The 24035-nt window shown below is 53.6% G+C and overlaps 8 protein-coding genes across 8 annotated transcripts; 4 read left to right on the top strand and 4 right to left on the bottom strand.

The window, feature by feature from the left end:
* Positions 1-351: 351 nt before the first annotated feature.
* Positions 352-2667, bottom strand: J4E93_004114 (uncharacterized protein; the record flags this gene model as incomplete). The annotated part of the gene is made up of 1 exon (XM_049342043.1): positions 352-2667. The coding sequence occupies one exon, from the start codon at positions 2665-2667 to the stop codon at positions 352-354; it is 2316 nt and encodes a 771-aa protein (XP_049200195.1).
* A 1684-nt stretch (positions 2668-4351) lies between these two features.
* Positions 4352-5055, bottom strand: J4E93_004113 (uncharacterized protein; the record flags this gene model as incomplete). The annotated part of the gene is made up of 2 exons (XM_049342042.1): positions 4352-4583; positions 4631-5055. 2 exons carry the CDS (start codon positions 5053-5055, stop codon positions 4352-4354), a joined length of 657 nt encoding a protein of 218 aa, XP_049200194.1.
* Positions 5056-5656: 601 nt separating this feature from the next.
* J4E93_004112 (uncharacterized protein) lies at positions 5657-9490 on the top strand (the record flags this gene model as incomplete). Its single annotated transcript, XM_049342041.1, has 3 exons — positions 5657-6456; positions 6504-6874; positions 6924-9490. The coding sequence occupies 3 exons, from the start codon at positions 5657-5659 to the stop codon at positions 9488-9490; spliced, it is 3738 nt and encodes a 1245-aa protein (XP_049200193.1).
* A 724-nt stretch (positions 9491-10214) lies between these two features.
* Positions 10215-11234, bottom strand: J4E93_004111 (uncharacterized protein; the record flags this gene model as incomplete). Its single annotated transcript, XM_049342040.1, has 1 exon — positions 10215-11234. One exon carries the CDS (start codon positions 11232-11234, stop codon positions 10215-10217), a length of 1020 nt encoding a protein of 339 aa, XP_049200192.1.
* Positions 11235-12960: 1726 nt separating this feature from the next.
* Positions 12961-14565, bottom strand: J4E93_004110 (uncharacterized protein; the record flags this gene model as incomplete). The annotated part of the gene is made up of 2 exons (XM_049342039.1): positions 12961-13916; positions 13968-14565. The coding sequence occupies 2 exons, from the start codon at positions 14563-14565 to the stop codon at positions 12961-12963; spliced, it is 1554 nt and encodes a 517-aa protein (XP_049200191.1).
* A 2159-nt stretch (positions 14566-16724) lies between these two features.
* J4E93_004109 (uncharacterized protein) lies at positions 16725-17478 on the top strand (the record flags this gene model as incomplete). The annotated part of the gene is made up of 3 exons (XM_049342038.1): positions 16725-16845; positions 16897-17146; positions 17196-17478. 3 exons carry the CDS (start codon positions 16725-16727, stop codon positions 17476-17478), a joined length of 654 nt encoding a protein of 217 aa, XP_049200190.1.
* A 3460-nt stretch (positions 17479-20938) lies between these two features.
* J4E93_004108 (uncharacterized protein) lies at positions 20939-22478 on the top strand (the record flags this gene model as incomplete). The annotated part of the gene is made up of 2 exons (XM_049342037.1): positions 20939-21260; positions 21316-22478. The coding sequence occupies 2 exons, from the start codon at positions 20939-20941 to the stop codon at positions 22476-22478; spliced, it is 1485 nt and encodes a 494-aa protein (XP_049200189.1).
* A 259-nt stretch (positions 22479-22737) lies between these two features.
* Positions 22738-24033, top strand: J4E93_004107 (uncharacterized protein; the record flags this gene model as incomplete). Its single annotated transcript, XM_049342036.1, has 4 exons — positions 22738-22805; positions 23216-23300; positions 23395-23737; positions 23813-24033. The coding sequence occupies 4 exons, from the start codon at positions 22738-22740 to the stop codon at positions 24031-24033; spliced, it is 717 nt and encodes a 238-aa protein (XP_049200188.1).
* Positions 24034-24035: the final 2 nt, after the last annotated feature.

The following is a 24035-nucleotide window of genomic DNA, read 5'->3' as shown; positions in this document are numbered from 1 at the left end:
CCAGCCTTCAGCATGACAGTGGGCGTCATCGTAAATAAGCAGCCGTTTCCTTTAACCGTGTTTGGGCGCGTTGTGGACATCTGAGCTTTGGAGCGTCATCGATCGCCGCCGCGGAGGGCTCGATCGATTAAACCCATGTTTCGGCTACCTGCAGCCATGGCCAATGAGATCAATTCACTACAACGACATCTTGCGAAGCTGGACTTTAGAGCTATGGATAGATTGTGGTTTGCTTTGGTATTTCTATTACAAACGAAAGTGTTGAAAGGATTCATTGTATTGTATTGATTATATTTGCACGCATATTAGATGTTTCCGTCCACCATCCTCCAACTTTGCAATAAAGCTCACTCAAGCCACTTCAAAAGCATCCATGTCTCCTGTCGGCAGGTCGGGTACACCCACTGCGCATCTCGCTGCATCAATCATCACCTCCACAACCTCAGGTGGATAGCTCCTCTTGAGCACGACTCTCACAAACTCGCTCAAGAGGTTCAGTCCCACATCACCAATCTGCTCATCCGTCAACATCTCGTATTCGCCTTCCTTCAGATCCATTCTCGCCAACCGTCGTTGGAGTAAGATGTTGTAGACCATGGTTATTCGATCCGTATTCTTCTTGTTGGAACGACTGTGGAAGTGTGAACTGCGCACAGCTTCTGTCTCGCGTGTCATGTCTACCCAGGCTATCTGTCCTTGCAGTATTTGCGCTGCTTCGTTTGTGGGAAAGATGTCGAAGTGATGGCGAAGGACGTGCAAAGCAATCAGGGAGCCAGCTAGATCTTGAGTGTAGCTGAAGCAATGCATGATGAGTGATGTGATTGCTCCACTATCTGCGCCTGCGAGGCCCATACGAAAGCGGTCGGCGTCGTAGCGGCTGCGACTGAGCGTCCACCAGCTGATCATCTCTGCTAGTAGCTCACGAGGGGTGGGCAGCCCTGGTTTGTCCCGATTAGTCGGGTCACCGAGTGCGAGACGGAGCGTTTTCCAAAGACAACGTATGCTTGCACCATTGGGGAAAACACCTGCGTCGCCTTCTTGCGGTTCAGTCAGAGTCTTGTAGATTGTCCATGCTTCGCTGTAGGCACCTTGGCGGCATTTGTTGTCCATGAGAACGTTCATGATGGTTGCATTGGGCTCAAGTGTCGTTTCTTTGAGCTGACGGGACAGATAATCGACGTGTTCCCATTGCAGACTCTTAGCGTGGTGCTGCATGATGAGCGCGAATGTTGTAACGTTTGCAGCAGGAGCACGTTGGACGACATCGGTACTTTTGTTATGAGTATCCGCGGTTCTTTTGTCAATGATGCGGGCCGTTGTGTCTCGAGGAAGATCACGTTGTTGCGGTAGTGTACGAGCTGCTTCGATCATGCGCCAACCAATGTCTTCGGCTTTCAGGACGTTCGGACTCTCTTTGGTCCGTATCAACGCTTTGAGGAGCATGTTGAAGTGGAATGTTTGCGGTTTGTAGCCTCGCTTGAGCATCATCTCCATGACCTGAGCGGCTACCAACGGCGCCTGCCTAACAACGGCCGCCTTCATCCAGTCACCGAACAAATGGCCGTGATAAGCAGGCGGTAGCACGGATATAGCATCGAAAGCGATACTACTCATTGTCGCTATATCAGTTCCGAGTCGATACAGCATGTGCAGTCTCTTCAGAACTTGTTCAACTCGTTCTCCGGTGCCGCTAGTTGCCAGATAGCCCTCCCTGACCATATCCCGGAACACCTGTTTGGCGTAGCCTAGGTTTCGGGATTCTAAGAAGCCCACAAGCCAAGCGTCGTAGTCCTTGATCGAGCGCGCATCGCCCTTCTTCTCCTTCATTGAGACATAGATCTGTTTTGCCAGATCGTGGTGCTCTTGAAGTTCGGAACTCGTGTGAGCACGGAAGACGGTCATCATGACGGAAGTGTCCCAACTCGGGTATAACCTGAATAGCTCTTCCATGATGCTTCGGCTATGGTCTAGATTCCCCGCAAGCGCATGGAGCTTAGTCCCAACCTCTAGATGCTCTGGCTTGTAATCCTGTCGTATGCCGTCAAATCCCAACGTGTGATCCTCTTCCCATTCCTTGAGAGCTTGGTCTTCTCTACCAGAGAGAAAGGTGCTCTCTAGATCTCTGGCCCGCTGCCCGGCCGTTGTAGTCCTTCCAGCCTTGTCCATGTCACGGTATAGTTGTGCCATGTGTGCCGTGCGATTCGAATTGGTGGATGAGTCGACAGATTGTGTACTCCAGAGCAGGTCCCAGGCTCTTTCTGGAAGACGTGCTAGGAGTGTCGGGTCAGAGGCCTTGGCCAAAGAGTACGCCCGCCAGAGGGGCGCGCGTAGGCTGGCGTCGCGGCCATTGGTGCTGTTGACCAACTCCAATACTCGGTCCAGTCTCTTGACAGCTAGACGCCTTCCAGGAGCACTAAGCCCAGGCGTGACAATGGATATGTGTGCATCTCTGAGCTGCTCGCGCTCCAAACTTCGGTCGGGGTCATAGACAGGGTTTTCGGCCGTCTTCGTTGACTCAATCACCGCCGTAGCGGGTCGCGTAGATTTGTGTAGAGTGGGATCCCATCGCGGGACATATGTTGGTATTACTCGAGGGAGCGTTCGTAGAGCGCGCGCTTGAAACGGAGTGGAGTGTAGAAGGCATCGCAGTCGATGGAGCGCAAGCATGAGCAAGCGCTTTCTGCAGGTAGCAAGAGCAAGAGGCGGTAACAAATTTACCGCATCTAATGGGTATGTTTGCAGGAGTTCAAAGGTCGAAGAATTACGAATTAGCAGCCAGCCATGACTTGCTATGTTACGTGCATGTCTCGTCCGCCGGAAGGTTCAGATGACGCTAGCGTTATCGATAACTGCGACGGCCTGTGGTAACTTTGTAGACACCCGTGGTCAGTAATCGACGGGTTTCCAGAAGTTACCTGATTGGGAAAACGCCAAGCAGCGCACAACACCAACGTCGTGTATGTGGGCATTGCATTCTCCGTCTACCAAATTCCTCAAGTCTGTTGTCGCACTATTTTGTAGACGATCCCTTCCTCGAGTAACCCCATAAAGGTGAAAGCTCAATGAAAAAATGTAGACCTTGTATACAACACAAATCGAGTAACGGACAAGGGCATTGCGCTGGCAGACTACGCACCATCACGACAAAAGTTCCCAGCGAAGCACGTTCCGGCACTGAGGCCTGTGAATCGCTCTCCATACGTGGCAGGGAGACGTCTATGCATACGGATATGCTCGTTTCTCCAAGAGACCATGATTCAAACGAGCCAGCTTGTAAGAATCCCCCGTCCAAACCAGGACCGGCGCCAAAGTTGCCAGGGCCACATAACTAGCGCCCGAAGGCATTCGTATGATCGGAAGCCCACGACAGAACTCGACGGTGAAGCACTTGAAGAAGCGCCCACCAGCGGCGTCACGACGCGCTCGATATACGCGCCATCTTCCGCTCGCCCAAATGCATAGTCGAGACATCTTGATGTACGGCTGTTTTTGTTGCATGCATCGCTCGCGCTGGTGCAAGCAGATGCCACCAAAGGCGAGCCCGAAGGTAGCAAAGCTAGCCTCCTACTCATTCCAAAGGTGCGGGCGGTGTCTGAAGGCGTGATGCGATATGGCCATCCGGATGACCATATCTCGTGGGTGTATCTCTGTGATTTTAGCGGAAGTGAGGGAGGGTGTTGCTCACCATGATCCACCAAGTCAGTCTGAAGAACCGATTGTTCCATTGCGATAGTTCTGCGACCTACCGAAGTGTTGGCAGAGAAGCGGGCTAGCTGGTAAAGAAGAAGAGGGAGTCAGGGGGGAGAACAGCGGGGATCTTATGGGCAGCGGCAGCCTGCGCTAGTCTCGCGCAATGACCAGCCAACGATGGGTTGGTGAAGGGGCGTTCAAGTTGAGTGTTCGCATAGAACGCCAGGGAAACCAAAAGAGGGAAATTCCTGGAGCCGGTTAAGAATGCAATTTATAATTCACGTCTTCTCAGCTACTTTTGGCGTCGTCTATTCTCCCACACCATACAGACTCCCCACCGTGCTGAGCCTCCGCGAAAGACGACTCCATCCCCCTCCCCGCGAACATTGTCTAAGCACCTCCCTGACCCAGATGGTATCCCCAGCAATTTCTTGGTTAACATATGTGTTTGCAGAATACGATGCTAATCACCGGTTGTCCTCGAGGTGCTCTTGGTGAGGTTTAGAACTTGAACCACACTCTGGACCACCTGTTCAACCACTGAAAATTGCATGTCGACCTCATAGTACACTATGAGCCACCTATTCAATCACTGAAAGTTGTATGTAGTATTCTGGCCGTTGACGAAATCGGCGTATATTCTTAGGCTCCCCATGTCCACTTACAGGCCTAGAGGATTGCTGGCCGAACCACCTCCCTTACCGGTCCCTCCTGAGAGGCCAGGCACACCTGGCCTACTAGCCATGGATGCCATGCCTCCTACGCCACTTGTGCTCAGGCCGAGAGGATTCTTGTTCGTGGTCGACCGACTGCCGGGAGCGCCAGTGATGTCTTTGAGGGAGTTGCCATACTCGCGGACCATGTCGCCCCAAGTGCGAGATGAGTTCGCAATACTATGATATGTCAGTCAAGGGAACTATTGCAGGATGTGGTGTATTACCTTGCGCCAGCGCCTCTTCCTGCTCCAGCAACACCACTGCCTGCCGCTGTCACGACTGCACCGGCAGCATTGCCGATACCAGTCGTTGCGGCGCCGACAGCACTTCCAATGCCTGATGATGCGGCACTGAGACCTTTGTTGATCCAACCTTGTTGCTGTGGCTGTTGAACAGGCTTCTTGGCTGGTGCTGGTACAACTTTCTTTTGACCGACAGCTGTGACGGGCTTCTTCGCTGCGACATTTGTGACGGGCTTCTTAGGGGCCGTGGTCACGGGCTTCTTCTGCATGGCGGTGTTGACAGGCTTCTTGGGAGGCTGAACGGCGGGTGCCTTGACAGGTGCTTTCTTGACTGGGGCTGTTACTGGTGTCTTCTTCGCCGTCGACGTGACGGGCGTCTTCTTGGTGCCAATGGGTTGCGCGACCATGGTGAGACGTTGATTCAGTGCTTTTCTTAAGGTTGCTTGGGTTGTATCAAGTGTATTGAGTCTAATCAGGTCTTAGATCGGATATTGAGTATGTATGGAGATATCTAGGGAGCATCTCGACCCAATCTCTTTTGATGCACAGAAAGTTGGCAAGCTGCTATGCCTGCCGCACATGTGGCGCAGATGATGTCAGGCACTGGAACGTGGGGCGCGCTTGCCCCAGATGGAATTAAGGTTGCCTTAGCGTGACCCGCGCGCGAAACGTCGAGACCCTGGATCCATGTTTCGCATCGTCAACACTTCGATGTCTGCCAGATGGCACCGCCGTCCCATCTCTCTATACAGCCCAATTCTACGTCTCGCTTTGTTTAATCATTTTCATCTTCTCCGCTACTTAATTGTGATCGTATCTGGCTGATAGGCCTTCCAAACCTCCGCAGTGTGGAGCTGTGAATGTGAACGAACACCCACGCTCACCGCACGCGACCCTGCCCGCCATGAGCCGCATTCACCTGTGGTAAACAACGTGGAACGTCATAACAAGACTGTGAGTGCGATTTGTCTCCCAAACACCAACATGCCGCAATAACACCACAACGCCATGCTCGGCGACGAAGCGGTGTTTAGATTGAAGCGGTCGGTGAGCGACGGCGACCATCTCATCCCTATGGGAGAGGTGACCCCGCCTCGCTCACTGGACAACACACCGGCGACACGATCCAGTCGCTCCTTCTCCATTTCCAAGCTGACAGACTCAATCAAAGGGAAGATAGCCAACTCATCCCGCTCCTCCCGCTCCTTTCGCACCCCTTCCATCGACAAGCGCGATATCTCGAGTCCGATATTAGACCACAGAAGTCCGCTGTGCCCGCCTACGCCGAAGCCAAGGCTTGCCATTGCCCTCCCGGAAACGCCTGTCCCGCGACGACCTCTATCACGATCCAGTCCCGGCACCGTCAAGCCTGGCCGTCCGAATTCTACCGCACGACACTCATACTCTGCTTCCGACCCCACCAATTACATATCGCCCGGTCGGCGTCCACGTCAACGTCAACCTGATCGCCCGCCCCCGCCTCTACCAATCGCAACCAGCTTCGAGAGCACAGCCGGCACCCTAGTGGACAGTCCGTTGGAGCGCATAGCCGAGTCGCCCTTCGAGCCGCAAGAAGACGCCCCAACTGAACGGCTTCACCTCGACAAAGTATACAGATACCTCAGAGACATGGAACCTGCAAGGCTACAACCGCCCATGATGGGTGGCACCAAAGGGCGTGCAATGCAACAAGCAAAGGATATGGAGCTCCTGGTTGCAGAGAGAGCCAAGCGGGGTGGTGAGGAACCACCGCCATACGACTTCTACGAGCTTATTGGCAAGGGTGCATATGGCCGCGTCTACAAAGGGTGGGTATCATGCAGCGGACCCCAGAACACTCGCTGACACTACAAAGAAAGAGTCGAAATACCGGTGCGCTCGTTGCCATCAAGATCATCGAGATCGATAAGGTTGACTACGAGGAGATGACACACAAGAACCTCCAGGACACACTTAAGGAGATTGATATCCTGCAGCAACTCAGAGATAGCAAGGCAAGACCCTACGTCAACATCATCGAGGAGGCCAGGCCTGTCCATAACGAACTCTGGATTGTCAGCGAGTATGCCAGTGGTGGTAGTGTCAACACGTTGATGAAGCCTACGGCTATGACCAAGGACCCTGGACCTGGACTGGCGGAGAAATTCATCATACCCATTGCACGTGAATTGGCGCAAGGTCTCAAGTACATCCATGAAGCTGGTGTGCTACATCGAGATCTGAAATGTGAGTAGTGCTGGTTCTACTGTTCTCAATTCCTGCTAACCAAACCAAGCCAACAACGTTCTTATCCTCGAAGACGGCCGGGTGCAGCTTTGCGATTTTGGTGTCTCCAACACCCTGGAACCAGAAAGATCGAAGCGCTCGACTATCGTCGGTACACCTTTTTGGATGGCGCCTGAACTGCAAAAGGAATGGGTAAAGGATGCGGACCCGCACAGCTTGATGCAACCCAAGGAGATATCCTACGGAAACGAGGTTGATATTTGGGCCTACGCTTGCACTGTCTATGAGATGGCTTGCGGTTATCCACCTCATCACAAGATTGGGCAGTTCGATTTGCCAACGGCTGGTGTGCCTGTGCTTGAAGGTGATCGCTTTTCCCAGGAACTAAAGGATTTCCTAGCTTTCGTCTTCCAGCCAGAGCCGCAAGATCGACCAACACCCGACCAGATCCTGGAGCACCCATATCTTGCGGACACTACCAAGATGTACCCAACTGTGTCACTCGTCAAGTTGGTCGAGGACTATTATGTATGGGAGCAACAGGGCGGTGCACGACAGTCGCTCTTCAATCCATACGGTGCTCAAGCACCAGACCCGCTTGCCCCAGAAGTGGAAGACGACGACGACGATGACTGGTCTTTCAATGTATCAGAAGAATTCGAGCAGGAACATGCACCACAATTTGGCGATCCTTTTGCGGGTGGGGCCGGACAAGGCTTCAACGGAATGGGTCTACCACCGATAGCAGATATGGGCCGTTTCGAACAGCTACAAGCTAGGTTCAAGGAGGAGTCTATCGTCCGAGGCCAGAAACGTCTGAACAAGCTATTCGATACGAACACGACACCGTACCGGTACAGCGCAGTCGATATGCCAGATCCTCCGAATGGCCGCCCACCCTCCGATCTAGTCCTACGCGACTTCAATCCTGGCGCACCCAACCGTGAGACTGTCATTGACCTGGACTTTTCGATGCCATCAGCAGATGAGATACCCAGTATCGATCTGGGTGAGGTACCGACCATCCGCGCGAACCGCATGAAGAGCATCATACGTGAGATGGAGGAAGAAGAGGAGCGCCGGGATGCTTTCAATGAGGAGGATGAGATGACTAAACGAGCCACGAAAGACTGGACCTTCCCCAGCATGAATGACGAGAACCGCAAGACTATGGAATGGTCCTTCCCCTCGGAACAACCAAACCGAAAGACGATGGAGTGGTCGTTTCCTGCTGAACAGCAGCCTAATCGCAAGACAATGGAATGGTCTTTTCCGGCGCAACCTCAGAAGCCAAATCGACGCACAGTAGAATGGACATTCGATGCAGCGATGGCAGAGGCCAATAATGAGCCCAGGAATCGCGCATCAAATCGGATCTCTCGACGACGTGAGACGAAAGAGTGGACGTTCCCCAAGCAGGACGATAATCGCAAGACTCAAGACTTTGCCTTTCCCATGGGTAGCCCGAAGGAGCCACGGCGCGGTCAGCACACGAAGACGGACTCATCTTCACCAATCCTCGCATCTGGTTTCCGGCCAACCCTGCGACATGCCCAAACAGCGCCTGTCGACCCTATTGATGACTACCCTGAAATGATTAGCTCTGCGCCTGGATCTCCTCTTCGTTCGTCCATGATTGACCTCGATATGGCCATGGTGCAGGACTACCGTCCATCTACGTCTGGCTCTGATATTGTCACAGCAGGAATCGACCGTATGAATGACAACCCATTCAACCTCGAGGACCAGGTACAGCTATCACAGAATAACCATCGCGCTTCCTTCCACATGAAGTCGCAGTCGGAACCAAACCAGGCCGTGCCGGGCCTACTGACACCTCAGCAATACGATGAGCAAGGCCATCCCACAAACCAGGACCCACACCACCCCAGCATGCACGCTCGAGGCGTCAGCTCAGCGAGCCAGGTACAGTCACAGGCGAAACCAGCACCCAGCTCCGGCCAGTACCACCGCGGAAACCAGCGCTCTCAGCAAATCATTTGGGACGGCTGGTCGCATAACATGGCCTACGGACTAAGCAGCGACGACCAGTCACCTCCCATGAGCGTGACAACCGACACTTCGCTCGAAGAAGAAGACGTAGACGACCTCTGGGACACATTCGAGCGCCTCAACCTCGCCGCACAGCGTCGTCCGATAGGCCAAGCTTCCGCCCCCCTCCGTTCCTCGCGCAGAACAGACTCTACATCCACAACCCTCACTTCCACCACGTATACCCTCGACTCCGACACCGACGACTCGTACCACCACGGCAACACGTACTCTTCTTCTTCGGACTTTGATCAACAAGACGCCCCGCGCTACAGCCGCAAGTCCACCACCGTCAGCGTCAGTCCGAACGGGAAGCCGCTTGTCGATTTCCCCGTTCCGACTGGGCCTGAGGTGGAGGCGCTGTTGGGCGTGGACATGGACGCGCGGGTTCTGGCTGATATGCTGCTGAAGAGTGCGGTGGAGTTGAGGGACGGCACGAGGGCTAGTAGGGATCTGCTGAGGGCGATGCGCTTACAAGATGTGGAAGGCGAGGGCGAGGACGATGATGAGGGTGCGGATGAGGAGATGAGAGGGGGGACTGTTAGGCTGAGGGGGCCTGCATGAATTTACGATGGAATGATGCTGGTTATGGGAATGAGGCGTTGGGCGATACTAAGCAATCTTTGCTGGAGTTGGGCTGGGTCTTTGATGAAGTTCATCCGGACTGTCCCTTTCTGTCAAAGAAATACTAGGACGGGATACATTCCAATTGAAACATGAAGAAATTTTCAGCCTGCCACCCCATCGTGATCATAACATGAACAGTAGCTTCCCAGCCCACGGCGGTGCCATCTTCGCTTTGAGCAAAGGCTATATCCAGCACCTGGAGAAGAAGCTTGCGAGCATGGGTCAAACGTTGAACGTGGAACCAGCTTATCGTTGGTTATCAGAACTAGCACAGGCAAAAACAACGCAGCTTCAGTCGCTGCGCAGCGTCGCCGTCGAAGAAGGACTAGAGATGGTGAAAGCTGTTGGGTTAAGTGGTAGATTGTACGAGCGGATGGACTGGAAAGGCCCAGTTGAACCGAGAAGAAGGTTTGAGTTGGCTGGAGTGGGATTGGAAATGCGACTACTTGGGTTTGAGTATCAAGGGACGTAGGCATGAAGACGGGAAGGGGGAGGACGAGGATGTGTTGGTGCGGTAGACTGGTGTCAACATATGGAGATTACTAGACACGGTATCATGCTCATATTGCAAGATGGGAATGCTATGGGATCAATGTTTATCAAATCGAGCTATGAACGGGGTCTTCTTCGCACACAATTATATCAGCAAGACATCTTGACTCTACTCTACTGACTCTGCGGCTGCGCCTGCAATCTGCTTCAGTAGGGCGTGTGTCTCGTCTAGCATCTGCGTCTGCAATCTGAGACGTTCTGTCAGGGCATCGATCTGTTGGTCTTTCGCGACCAAGCACGCCTCTAAACTTGTCACGACCTGACCCCACAACTTGTCCTTCGCTGCTAACTGCGCTCTCAGATCCCCGATGGCGTTACTGGCCTGCTCTGTGACCTCTATCTTCGAGATCAGCGATGCGCGTCGGACGTCGGTAGTACGGCACTGTTCTGTGCCGATTCTATCGTCGCAGGCTTGGACTAATCTGTCCACCTGGCTAGTGAGGAGTGCCATATATTCATCGGTATGCTCTTGGAAGAAGATCTCCTCATTCGACGGCCACTGTTCTAGACGCACGTTGAGACGCTCCGACAACTCGTCAAACGCTCGTCGACAAACTCTGGAGGCGTTCAGCTTCCCTAGCTGAAAGGCCATGTCTACCTTGTCGATGAAGTCGAAATCTTCCGGCATCTCAAAGCCGAAATAGCGGCTAGCCTTTGTGATTTTGTGGAGTAACGTCTGCTGGATGAAGTACCTATCTTGTCTCTCTTTTATGAGTGCAGATTCGGCAACATCTTTGTCCTCTTGGAGCTCTTTCTGAGTCTGCTCTAGCTCTTGTTTCTGTGTCTGAAGAGCGCTGTCTAGCTCTTCGTCAAATTGCTGCTTCTGTTTCTGAAGCGCATTTTGGTTATCGCGTCGGTGCTGACGCTCCTGCTCTTCGAGGTCGATTGCATGTTTACTCTGCAGCTCACTTCTCTGTTCGATGAGTGCTAGTCCGAATCGCATTTCTAGATCAACTGTGTCTGTGATCTTTGCTTCAGTCGTGCTAGCGTCTTCGATCGATCTTCGAAAATCCGCCGCAAGTGAAGCCCATGTGTGAGAAACGGCGGCAAGACTTGCCGCATCGTTAGCAAGCTCTCGTTGTCGTGCCCGAAGAAAGCTCTCAAATATTGCTTGTAAGATACCCGCCATTGGCTTGTGGATGTGAGGGTGGGTGTGGGTGGGCGTGGTGGTGGCGGGAGGTGAGTGCTCCAAGATTGGGATTTGACGACCTTCGCCCCTTCCGCATTGGGCAGGCGCACCTCTACCGGCGAACAGCACCGGCACTTAAAAAGCTCAGGCACTAAAATTGATGAGTGTGAGATGACCTGATTCTTTCCGAATGAAGCGATCAACCGGATGCATCACTCGAGCATCCTTCACTGATCACCGTTCACCATAAAGACCGCAACGGAAGATGCTTGACGCGACAAGCATCTCGTGTCTACTTCTTGATGCAATGTATGTAGGGAGAACTGCACAAGCAAGCTTCCATGAGACCGATCTCCGCCATTTCGATAGAGGAAAAGGCAACACGGACGACTCAACACATATTTGACCTCGTGGAAGACTTTGAGTGGCGGGCGATGGGCACAACCCGACGACATGCATCCTGATCGTCGCTGTTTTAAGAAGTGGAGAAGTGACAAGAAAGCAGAAACATGACTCCTTCCGATGCGTGTTTTGATCTTGCAAAACAGGGCGGAACAGCGGAATCCATAACTTGTTGTTGGGGATAGTTTGTAGAGAGCAGAAAGAAGCCGCACAGTCATGGATTTGAACCTGTAGCTTTTTGGTAATAAAGAAGATAATATGGTATGAGGAAGAGAGAACAGGAGGTTGGCGAGGGGTTTATATACCCGTCCACCCTGCGAAGCCAGTAGCCAGTCATGCCAAAAACGTCCTTCCTATAATCGAGCGAGCGGCGACATGAGCACTCCATCATTTAGCTCGGACTTCTTTTCGGAGGTTGAAGACTACAAACGCGGCGAGAGCACATGGCTTGCTGCTTATGTCTTTTCGGTAGGCGGCAAACCAAGGGTTGCTCATAACGATGCGAATGCATAACTCATGTGTAGTCGGCAACACTGGAAGATGACTTGAGACATGGTATGGATATAGGAGTTTTCGAATCCGCAAACCAGGAACGAGACATGGTTTCTATTACGCTCAATTTTGGTGATGCCTTATTTTCATACCACTCGAAGGAGCGAAAAGGACCACATGGAAATGGAGTGAGGGTTTTTGGTCGGTACTCATACATGAGAGAATGCGGTTCCACACACTCTCATGAATGGTTGAGAACGTGTTTTGAAAGCAGATCGTTTTGAAGGAAGGGGAACCAGGCCAGAAGTCATGGTTTTCCGTCAAGCTGTTTTCGTTGAGAAAGGCAGAGGAAGCAGCCAGCCATAAGTCGTACACAAATGTCTTTTGGAAAAACGCAAGTAGACTGTGTGATGAAGAGAGAAGCAAGGAGAGAGTAGAGAGGACGTCTTTATATACGCGAAGAATGGAACCCAAGCACGTGAGACCCTCGGCTGGAAGTTGGAAGACCGGACGAACATGGTCAGCACCAGCACTCGACCAAACGAACTAAGTACGTGCCTTTTGAAACCAATCTCTTCACTGCCAACTTCACAGACCACACGCACCAGCACCAAAACACCCAATCTCAGAACGGAACAATTTATCATTCCATTTCCGCAGATAATATACACTCGGCGCGAGACCCTCATCCAGTCCCACACCTCCAAACCCCATGCCTTATCAACCAAAAACGCCTCAGAACCCTAGCTTTCGACTTGCTCGACGATATTTATAAGGGGTATAGAATCTGGAAACCCCGGCCCATGTTGTAATTGTAAGAAAGAACAGCACACTAATTTCCACCCGCACCCGCCCCTGTATTCACACCACTCTCCCTCTTCCGTCTCCGCCGCTGCCGCGCGTTATCTTTAAGGAACTGCGGGTCTATGAAACCTTCTGGGAGCTCAAACTCCTTCTCTGCGAAATCGGGTATGGGCTGGCCGAAAGCAGATGCGTTGCGCCCATGTCTATGCTTTCCGAGGGCTGCGGCGCGGAGGTGTGGTTTCGCGTAGAAGGAACTGAACGGCGCTGCGGGTTCGGGCGGTACGAAGGGGAGGAGGAAGCCATGCGGACGCGGGGGCCGCCGTGGTTTCGGTGGCTCGGGCTCTTTTGGCTGCTGTCGTGGTGGTGGAGGATCGCGGCTGCGGACTACAATGTTATCTGAGTCTTCTGTTTCCTCGCCATCCTCTTCTTCGTCTTCTTCCCTTGCGGCGAGCGCTGCTTCTTTCTCAGCACGCAAGCGCTTCTCCTCTTCTTTCCAGACGCGGAACTTGTCGACGAGGGCTTCTACCTCTCGGACAAAGTAGTCGCGCTTCGCCTCCCAGTCCTTTCTTTCGCCGTCTGTCACGCCCGTTATGCCCATGACCTTGAGCCAGTCTGGGCCCTGCAGTCCGTCGAGGAGTCTCTCCAATTGCACTTTCTCGTGCATGGCGCGCTCCTTTTCGATATTCCGCAGCTGCTTCTCCTTGCGCTCGGCACGTCGGTGCTGTGTGAAGAATACCGAGTCGGCGAGCGGGTCTTCGCCGTCATTGTGGGAGATGGCATTGGCTATGGAGGCGTAGTTGAGGACTGTGAATGTAGTCGAGGATTGGGACGGGAGTATTGACGGATCCGAGGCATGGCGCGGAGGGGACGGGTGTCGTGCTTTCCGTGACCGCGTGGGGCTTACTGAGCTTCGCGGGGGCTCTGGAGTCTTGGCCTTCACGGGCTCGTCGACAATGTATATGGGCGTGTCGACATCGAGAAATTCTGCACGCGATCAGAGCTATATCGTGACATGTGACAGGGACAGTGACCTACCATCCTCTTTGGGCACGCCGGCAATGATGTCGTCGTAGTTGGCAAAGTAGACGGCGAGGTCGCTCTTCAGCCGCGACCCTCCATCGTGGCTCCGCAGGCTCCTCTTGTCTGTGGTTGTGGAGGAAGCTGTGGACGCCGGGGCGGGGACAGCTGGGGGCGCAGCAAGCTTGCCGGAGCTGCCAGGCCGGGGCGTGGACCTCGCGGAGGGCACGTCGTCGGCGTCGATGCCCAGGGGCGCGGCGACGCCATTGGTGATGCGCAGCAGCTCGCCATGTGGTTGTGTAACGGTGATCTTGGTCGGCGGTCTCGTGTCGGTCGCGTCGGGCTCGAGGGCAGTGGCTGGCCGCTTCCTGCTGCTGGTGCGCGCAGGCGGCGGCGGTTTTGCAGGCGTGTGGGCGACGGGCTTGACGGCGCCGTCGTCGTCGGCGCGCGCAAGCAGAGGGCCGCTTTTCGAGGCCCGTCTTGTCGCGATGGGCGCGTGGTTGTGGTTGCGCTGGGCTTGTGGGTGGGCGTCATTGCGCGACACGGGCAGGAAGTTGAGCCTGGTCTGCCGTTCATTCGAGCTCCGCAGCAGCGAAGGCCGAACGGCGTTGGCCATGGTAGTGATCAGACTTGAGATCATTCGCGATTCGGTGGGTCATCTTTCAGCTATTCATTGTGGAGCTGCCATTGATGTCGCGCTGAGATGTGCCAAAACGCGAGCCGTTAGGGGGTCGTCGAGTGGCAGAGCCCGCGCAGTTTGCCAAACGAGCTGCTGCACCCACGGCGCTCCCGTACGCCTCACCCAGACACTGCAAATATGGATGAGGTTGGATTAAGCCCTATAGCAGACCTTCCCATCTCGATATCGCCATGTACATCAGAAGATTATTCAACGAATTGCAGTACAGCGCATGTGAGATACTTGGAAGCGTAGCGCCACTGACGTTGGTAGCCAATCAGTACGAGTGGGCGACATCACATCAACTTGACATCTGGAACATCATAACGCTTTGGCTAGAACTGACTATCGGAGGTCCTTTCCTTGCATGTGCAATTGAGAGATTGAGAGACCAAGGACGATTCACTTGCATGGCAGCTGGGCACACCCTGGCACCACATACTCAACAACAACAACGTATCCAACTCTTCCATGCCACTCAAACTTCAGCATCAACATCAACGTCAGTCAATACAACCTCAAAGCCACGCGATCACGAGAAGAGAAAGTCCTTCAAGACGGGCGACCCAGCAAACTCCGGGTTCAGCAAAACGCAACTATTAATAGTCAGCCGATATGCGCTAGCTTTGTTATCGATAAACACACTTGAGAAAGTACGAGAGTGCTTGTTTCCGCTTTTCCAGAAAACGGGGCCTAAAGCGAGCTATGCCCGACGCGTTAGCACTCTATTGTTTTGGTGGAGTGATGCTGCAGGCGGGCCATGTGACTTACATATTACGGATTTGGGTGGGAAGTGCGGCATGGAACCCGCGGCATGAGGAAACGTCTGGAGCAGCTTGGTGTGCAGATCTTCAAACTCGGAGTATCTGGTACGATCAGCAGAGGGAATCGAAAGTGACAGACCATGGCCAACCTCTTGCGTATCTTCATGGGACCTCCCTGTCACAGTTAGCATATGCATGATGGTTCATCACCTGGAGATGGCAGTCCACCACGGGCCCTCTGCATGAAACCATTTTTTGAAAAACAATCTCATGCAGATGATTGGCTGCGAGGACATCGCCGGGCGGGCTAGCGCATCTCCATGCGGCTGGGAACGTACATCGAGTGTCTCGACCGTACAATTAAAGACGACGTAAGCTCCAAAGCCCGGTGACGGCCCGCCGATGACAACGTAATCATCTATCGTGACACCCTTGGCCCAGAGGACTTTGCAGTGGTCCGAGTCCTCATCCGTATGGTCCTCGAGGCCGATGGGGGTGGGGCGGCCGTTGTCAGCAGAGTAGTTGCTCAGATACGAGGCATTGCGCTGGTGGGATTGCCAGTAGGGTGGGACCACAGTGACGGTGGCGGGGGTTGGCCCATCTCGGGCTGGCGACGAAGACGGGTCTCCAGTTTCAAAGCTCGCCGGCTCCATCCATTTACAGGAGATGGCTGGGCAGGTGGCGCGTCAAACGGGAGGGCGGTTGGTATCTAGAATGCCGCGTGGGTGTGTGAGGGGTAGATATGCTCGCCGGTGCATGCAGCCAGATGCAGTCGCGTCTAGTGTCTTGTTGACGATGTCTGGAGAATTGGCGGCGCTGGCCTCGCTCGTCTCAACCGAATGATGCGCAGAGCCGACTAGGATGCAGGACCCTGAGAAGCGACTAGTCGCTGCAGCCAGTGGCCAATACGACCACACGTCCATCCCATCCCTGTCCGGCCGAGGGATTAATGGCAAACTTCCATCACGCAGTCTGCCATCTTCCACGGAATGCCGCCCTTTCCACGCCGACTCCACCGCAGTACTATGGCTTGAGTCACGGCAGCCCGTCCCCGACAGGCATCGTCCCGGGCGAGAAGGTAGGCTGAAGGTAGGCGGGGGTGCACGTACCGGACCGTGAACTTTCCTATCTCGAACGACCGCTAGCTCATTACTTCCCGTCGACACATCCCTCCCTTTATATATCGGACGCCGCCTTTCCCTCCAGCCTCTTCATCACTTTCGCTGTTGAGGTTTACTTTTGTATCTGATCGTCCACCGTCTGTCGCTGACCGTATATCATCTAATACTCTCGCTACATCCTCCGTCAACAATCACCTCCCCAAACATCAACATGCGTTCCGTCTTCGCCCTCAGCATCGCCGCCTTCACTGGCCTGGTCGCTGCTCAAGACACCCCCCAGCTGAACTACCCATACACCATCGACCCCGACACGGTTGAGCAGTCTACTAGGGGTATGTAGAAGATATCATTCGACTTACGACGCGTCGTCTAACATTCTCCAGATTACTGGTGTGACCAGAACAGGGCCCAATGCCCGCTCATCTGCCTCCAGCAGCCCGGCATCAACTCCATGACCACCGAGCAGAACGACTGCGACTCCGACGCTCTTACCTACACCTGCGTCTGCGAGAACGGTGTCGCGCCCAACATCACCGAGTACTCCCAGACACTGCCATACTTCATCTGCCAACAATGGGGAAACACTTGCGTCGAGAACTGCAACGGCGACAACAGCTGCCAGAGCGCTTGCCGGTACGTTCCATTAAGTCACTCACCACAAACACAACTAACATGTCAACAGTGAGGACCACCCCTGCGGAGCTCAAGACCCGTACCGCGGCAACACCTCCCTCCCCACCACCATGGCCTCCACCGCCGCCGCCACCGGCACCGACGGCTCCGCCTCAAACACCATCCCCGTGACCGGTTTCGGTGGTGCCTCTGAGACCGGCTCCAGCGACAGCAACAACAACGGAGGCTCCAACGACCAAGGCGGCGCTGGCTCCATCTTCATGCCCAACGCTGGCCTCGGCCTCGCCGCCGTCTTCGGCAGCGTCTTCCTCGGCTTCGCCGTCCTCTTGTAAAATCTAGGACCACACAATCTCGCCGCGCAATCTAAGCTTCGTCCATCTTCTGTCCTTTCTTCATGCATAGCGTCTTTCTGCATAAAAAGCATCTCCAGTCCTTTCGGTTAGCTCGATACCCAGCTTGGGCCTGTTCGCTCATTTTACATGACAGCCTGGCAAGGCTTCGTCTTTGGTTGTACTGCATGGGGTTCATGGCGTATATTTGTAATGGATGATGGTGATGGGATGTTGGTTCACTGGCCCCAGGGGCACAGGTAGCATTATCTAGTATGCTGTTGTAATACATTGAACGCCGAGGTGTCGTGGATGAGGAACTACCATGTCTTCCTATGTGCTATATGACTATGCATTGTGATGGTTTCAATTTGCATGTGCATCAAATACACAACCCGAATAACGCCACACAAACCTAGAGATACACTTTTGGGGGCGATTCGTCCCACCAACACCTCCCCTGTAAACTCTTCCTCGGACTTCGCTGTCGCGGAGGACAAGTTATAACGCTCGCTCTTCCCTGCTCAATATACACAGCGCGTAGATCCTGACTCCCTTCCAGACTCCCAGTCCGCCGCTTAACAGGCGATGGCACCGCTTCCAGTGCCGGCGAGGAAGAAGGAACAGGGCTTGGAGGCGCAGGATGCGTGATACTAAAATCTGGCGTATCATCTACATGCTCCACAGCTGAACTATACTTGCTAGCCAGAGACGAACACGCACTGAACCGCGAAATGGGTTCTGCGGGTTTGCTGGCCAGAGACGAACACGCACTGAAGCGCGAGACGGGCTGTGTAGGCGTAGGCGTAGACAGATGCTCGACGGAAACGTGAAACATGCGTGATGAACTACTCGATACCGATCGCTGGAGCAGAGCTCGTTGAGGCGGGCCTAGATGCAGGGTTTGCATGGTGTCCAGAGAAGGAACAAGAGTCGGATCGAGCGGGGGTGAAGAAGGTGCTGTATCTGGACGGTCGCCATGGCGGAGGAGTTCGGCTGTTGATGCGGTGAGGGAGGGAGGGAGAGTGGGTGAGTCGTCTAGAGGTCGTGCTGAGCCTTCTGGGAGTATGGATGAGCGGCGGCTGTTGGGGTGTGAAGATGGGATGGAGATGGGTTGGGAGTGCCCGTTTGCGCCTACTTCGATTGTGGCCGTGCCGGGTGTGTTGACGATGTCGCGTGCGCGTTGGAGGAAAATGCTGGTTGCTACAGGCATTGGGGTGGTAGAGTCGAAACTAGAAATCGACGAGGAGGAGGCTATGGAGCTGGTCGATGACCGCCGCTGAACGCGTGGAGGCGCAGGTGTAGGTGGTACAAGACGCACGCTCACTTTTCTTGCTGTGGGCGTTGGCCTTGAAGGTATGACAGGCTTGGGCCTTATGGGTATGGTTTGTTCCGTCGGTGATACTGCAGCTGACGACGGTGTTGAAGGGCCAGCATGCTGGTCAGATGGTCCAAGAGGCAAAGTCCCATATTCCGTGAGAGGGCGCTTGACTGGATCTGATGAAGTCTCTCGATCAGTATGGAGGAGTTGGTCTTGAGAGGTTGACCCAGCTTCTTCATTGTATTCCATCCGTCCTTTTCCTTTCTCTGCTTTGCTGAATCGTCGAGGTCGCAACAAATCGCTAAAGCTGAATTGGGAGTCTTTTCGCTTTCGTCCTCCATATCTCGTACTTTGCGTACCATAAGACTGGAGGCTATGGAGCTGCTCCAGTTCGCCATCTCCATCGTAATGTAAGTCGCAGTTCGACTGTGTTTGCATGGTGTTTCTTCGCCTCGCCTGGAACGCTGTCTGAAGGGTATATCAGTTAGCAGTGATGTGGAAGCAGCCAAGCCTACTTCGCCATTCACATGAAAGTATGCGCTTACATTTGGTAGGGAAGCCACACTCATCCCAACGACATCTCCGGGATAACGCTGGATATGCGATTCCTCTGGTGGTCCACTCAGCGTATGAAACACACTCGGTCGCTCGCTGACAGTAGCGTTGAATGATGTGTGTACATCCTCGACGGATCCCCTTCGACTACCAAAGAGGCGCCTAAGCTTTGCGTTGACCTTCTCTATGATCTCGGTGACTTGTGATGGTCTTCGTGGATGAGTTTCGTTTTCGGGTGTAGGGGGTGTCGTAGGAAGGGTAGAGTAAGCACTGTGGAAGTTTGAACTGGGCCCAGTCATGGCTATGTTGTACGCTGGCGGTGGTAAGCAAGGACAGTTGAGTGCTGTCTCACGACCACTCGAGTGTATTCTTCTTTGTTTCTTGATGTAGCCACGCGTTTGGAGGAATGATTCCGATACTTGTCGCTTCAATGAAAGCTTTGGAGGGTATGGTAGTTGGAAGAACTATGGGTCCACTTCTGTTTCGCTGATGTTGAAAATTACACAAGGCTCGTCGGGAGGTATGTTTCCAGGTGCTTGAGATGTCATAGCATTGGAAAGCTAGAAGCTGATGGCGGAGATGACGATGAGAGCGAAGCAGACAGGAATTTTGTTAACCGATACCAGTGCTCAATAGTCGGATGACTCTTATCACTTTAATAGCCTAGCGATAAGTACGGTACGATCAGCAAGAACATGCTGGTGCCGCCAATGACCAAAGTCCTTTACTTGTACCAATGAACTCCACCAATGGAGTTCGATTGAAAGATACCAGATTGTTGATACAGTCGTAGGGCTTGACTAAACAACATTCTGTGCGGTTAGTGGCAGTTTGGAAGTCCAGCGAAGTAATCTGGAGCAGATAAGAAGGTCCTGCACGCTGCACACGCACGCGAGAGCAGCGTGCATCTCGAGCGTTCCTGGGAAGACTGGCCTATGAGAGTCACCCGTCATACATCAGTGCCATGGTAGGGACCGCTGCCGTGGTGACTTAGGCGGAAAATTACCGTGCCTATCATCTTCAACGGGCGACACTCTGCAGCATACAGGCATACTCATCATGATTACCATAACGGAAGTTATACTGCATGACCAAACAGCATGAATCAGGCGGTTCGCGAAGAATTCGAGTGCGAAGAAACTGAGAAGCAGCAGAGAATGGTGTGATATCCTGTGTAGCTCACTGACAGTAACCACTGCCTGGTACTGGGCAACGGCCATATGATCAATTGAGGGGTGTGAACGTCAGCTGCAGGGACGTCACGCCTTGGATAGCCGTTAGCATCGATGGAACTCGTATGTCTCCGATCGTCATAGTCGTCGTCGTCAGAGCTATCCTTGGAAGAGGTCCGAGGATTTCAATTGGAAGCAAAGATGTGGTTGTGGTTTGGCTGTGGAGAACCTTGGAAGGTGGAAGAAGCCGGCGCTAACATCGCGGCAGGTCGACGCGACTTGCCTTGATGACATAATCCTAGCGTGTCTGGCTGCAAACATGTCAAACATAGCATGATGACACCACCATTCCGACTTTCGCGGTTCGCGAATCGAATACGTCCGTCCATGTCACGATAGTCTTCAAAGGCTCGTGATGCCGCCTCGAATGTTACCAAGAGGGCCCAGGGCTCTTTCGTCACGATCGGCGGTCTGGGTCCATCTGCGGCCTCAGCGGAGGTTTGCTTCGAGCTCCGCAAATGCGCCAGAGGTCTACGATGTCGTCTGCGTAGGTGGTGGCCCGGCAGGATTGAGTCTCCTGACAGGATTGAAAGCGTCGCCAGTTACAAGTGGGCTCAAGGTTGCGCTCATCGAGGGACAGGATCTACACAAAAGTCGACTGCCACAAGATGCGACCTTGGAGAGTTTTTCGAATAGATGCAGCTCCCTCACTCCAGCTTCTGTGAAGAACTTGCAGGGTACGAATAAATGTGTTAGATGTTCGACAGTTCTCCTCTGACATGCGCGGTGTAGAAATTGGAGCATGGGCGCATATCAACACACCCCGAGTGCAACCATACCAAGAGATGCAAGTATGGGACGGCGTCGCCGACGCGCGGATATCCTTCGATTGGCACACAGCGAAACCTCTCCTCACGCCTCGCAACCCGTCTCAGCCTACAACAATCGCCTACATGATCGAAAACATCAACACGGTCACCGCTCTACTAAGCCGGCTCGAACAACTGGGTGGTGTCGATTTCTACACATCTACAAAGGTCAACTCGATAGATCTGGGTACGGATACAGAGAAGATAGACTTCTCGTCGTGGCCGGTCCTCACGCTGTCCAATGGAAAGACGCTGGCTGCTAGGCTGTTGGTTGGAGCCGACGGTGCGAACAGCCCCGTGCGGACATTTGCAGACATTGAGTCACGAGGCTTCGACTATAGCAGACATGGTGTGGTGGCTAGTCTGAAGCTCGAAGGGCAAGGTTGGGGCGGTCCAGACCACAAGATTGCATACCAGCGGTTCTTGCCAACCGGCCCAATCGCTATGCTGCCACTTCCAGGCAACATGTCGACACTCGTATGGAGTACCACGCCGGAACGTGCTGCGAAGCTCAAGGCGCTGTCACAGGCCGATTTCGTCGCAATGGTCAATGCGGGTTTCCGACTTTCGCCAACAGACCTGGAGTACCTACACACCCTCTCATCCGGACAGGCAGAGGAGGTAGCATGGCGAGAGAAGCATACGCCCGTCGACGAACACGCGATACCGATGCGAGTAGCACACGTGCAAGACGGCACAGTCGCGTCCTTCCCACTTCGAATGCGGCACGCCGATACCTACACTGGTGAACGAGTCGCACTGGTTGGCGATGCCGCGCACACCATACATCCACTGGCAGGTCAAGGTCTCAACCAAGGCCAAGGTGATGCTGCCGCGCTTGTGCGGACGATATCACATGCTGTGCAGACCGGACAAGACATCGGATCGACGTTGGCGTTGGAGAGCTATACCAGTGAACGGTATGCGGAGAATAATGCAATGCTGGGCGTGTGCGATAAATTGCATCGTCTGTATAGCGTCGAATCGGGTCCACTCGTAGGGCTACGAAGTCTCGGATTGAGAGCAGTCGATGCAATGGGCCCGTTGAAGGGTTTCTTCATGAGCCGGGCTGCCGGCGGATCGTAGGATTCTGTACCTGTATCTGTATCTGTATAAGTGTCTGTATATAGCCCTGCCAACGCAGCAACCAACCCAACATTTTCACACGACAATCATTCCCGAAATGCTGTTCCGCGCCTCTCTACCGCTTACCCATCGTCCCGAAGTTCCTTGCAAAGAGCCCCACAAATAATCTAGCACTACGGCACCTCGAGGAAACGTTAAGAACAGACTTGTCCTACCTCAAGCGGACATCGGAATCGCAGCGAGCTTTCATCATCGAACCATGGCGGACCATCAAAACGAAATCCAGACGTTCGGCAGCAACGACGACTTCTGGATCTTTGGATACGGGTATGTACCTGCCTATGCGTTTCGAACACGTTTAGCCGAAAAGCTAACGCCTCGGTCGTAGGAGCTTGATATGGAAACCACCGCCACACTACGGTACGGCCCGAACATGGCATGAATGGCGAAAAGCAAACATGCCATCTTGACTTCTGTCACAAAGAGAGAGCCATTCCTTGATCTGACAGTGGAAATCCAGACCAGCGAATTCCCGGCTACATCGAAGGATACGTTCGGAGATTTTGGCAGGTATGTGTGTTTTTTTCCTTGGCTGGTGCCAGGTATGGCACGATATGGTACGATAAAAAAAGGTTCTTGACTGACGATCGTATGTAGGCGAGGTATGGATGGAGACTCTCCAACTGAATCGTGGAGAAGCGGGGTTGGAGTAAATGCTAATGCGGAGGTGATTACAGTGAAGATCACCGCGGTACGCCCGAAGCTCCGGGACGCGTTGTCACGTTGATCGATAAGGCGCATTGGGAGACTTTGACGGATACTGTAAGTTTATCGTTCGTTATTATTCGATATGTGAGACTTGTAGCTATATGCCTAGGTCTGCCTATGCAAGAAGGCCTGGTGCTGAGAAGAATAGCATGAGTCCACCGAACGCGTCTGGGGCGCCGCATACCACATCCCAGCTTCGAAGGTGCAAGAAGTACGCCAATACCTCGATATCCGCGAGATAAACGGGTATTCGATCCAATTCGCGCCGTTCCATCCTGCGATTAGTACCTCAGAGGTCACGTCTCCGCCACACGATTCCGAGCCGACTGAAGCCGAAGCAGGCATGCGGGCTGGCATCAAGGCCACTAATACCATCGCTGTGAGAGAGGAGGCGGGAAGTGTTAGGTGTTTGGTGTATATTGGGTTACCGGAGAATCCGCAGTTTTTGGGTGCGCAGGATCCGGATGCGTTGGCGAGGAAGATTTTGGAGAGTATGTTTTATCTTATTATTCTGTCGGCTGGACGTGCTGCGTCTGCCATAGTTTGTTATACTGACTCTATCACAGGCAAAGGTCCGAGTGGCGAGAACAAAGAGTACCTCTACAACCTGGAGACTGCACTGCTTGGTTTGAGCTACAACAGCGGAGACGCTCACGTAAGTGATTTAGTAAGGCGATGCAAAGCGCTGGAGAAAGAAGCTGGAATCGGGAATGATCATGGAGACGGCGGTGCCGAGGGGTTGTACAGAGTAGGAAGCACTGAAGAACAAGAGGAGGTCGAGAAATAAAT

The sequence above is a fragment of the Alternaria ventricosa genome (assembly GCF_023758065.1).
Source record: "Alternaria ventricosa strain BMP 2768 chromosome Unknown scaffold_6, whole genome shotgun sequence".
Taxonomy (NCBI): domain Eukaryota; kingdom Fungi; phylum Ascomycota; class Dothideomycetes; order Pleosporales; family Pleosporaceae; genus Alternaria; species Alternaria ventricosa.
The sequence above is the reverse complement of the archived record's forward strand: the minus strand, read 5'-3'. Positions and strand labels throughout refer to the sequence as shown.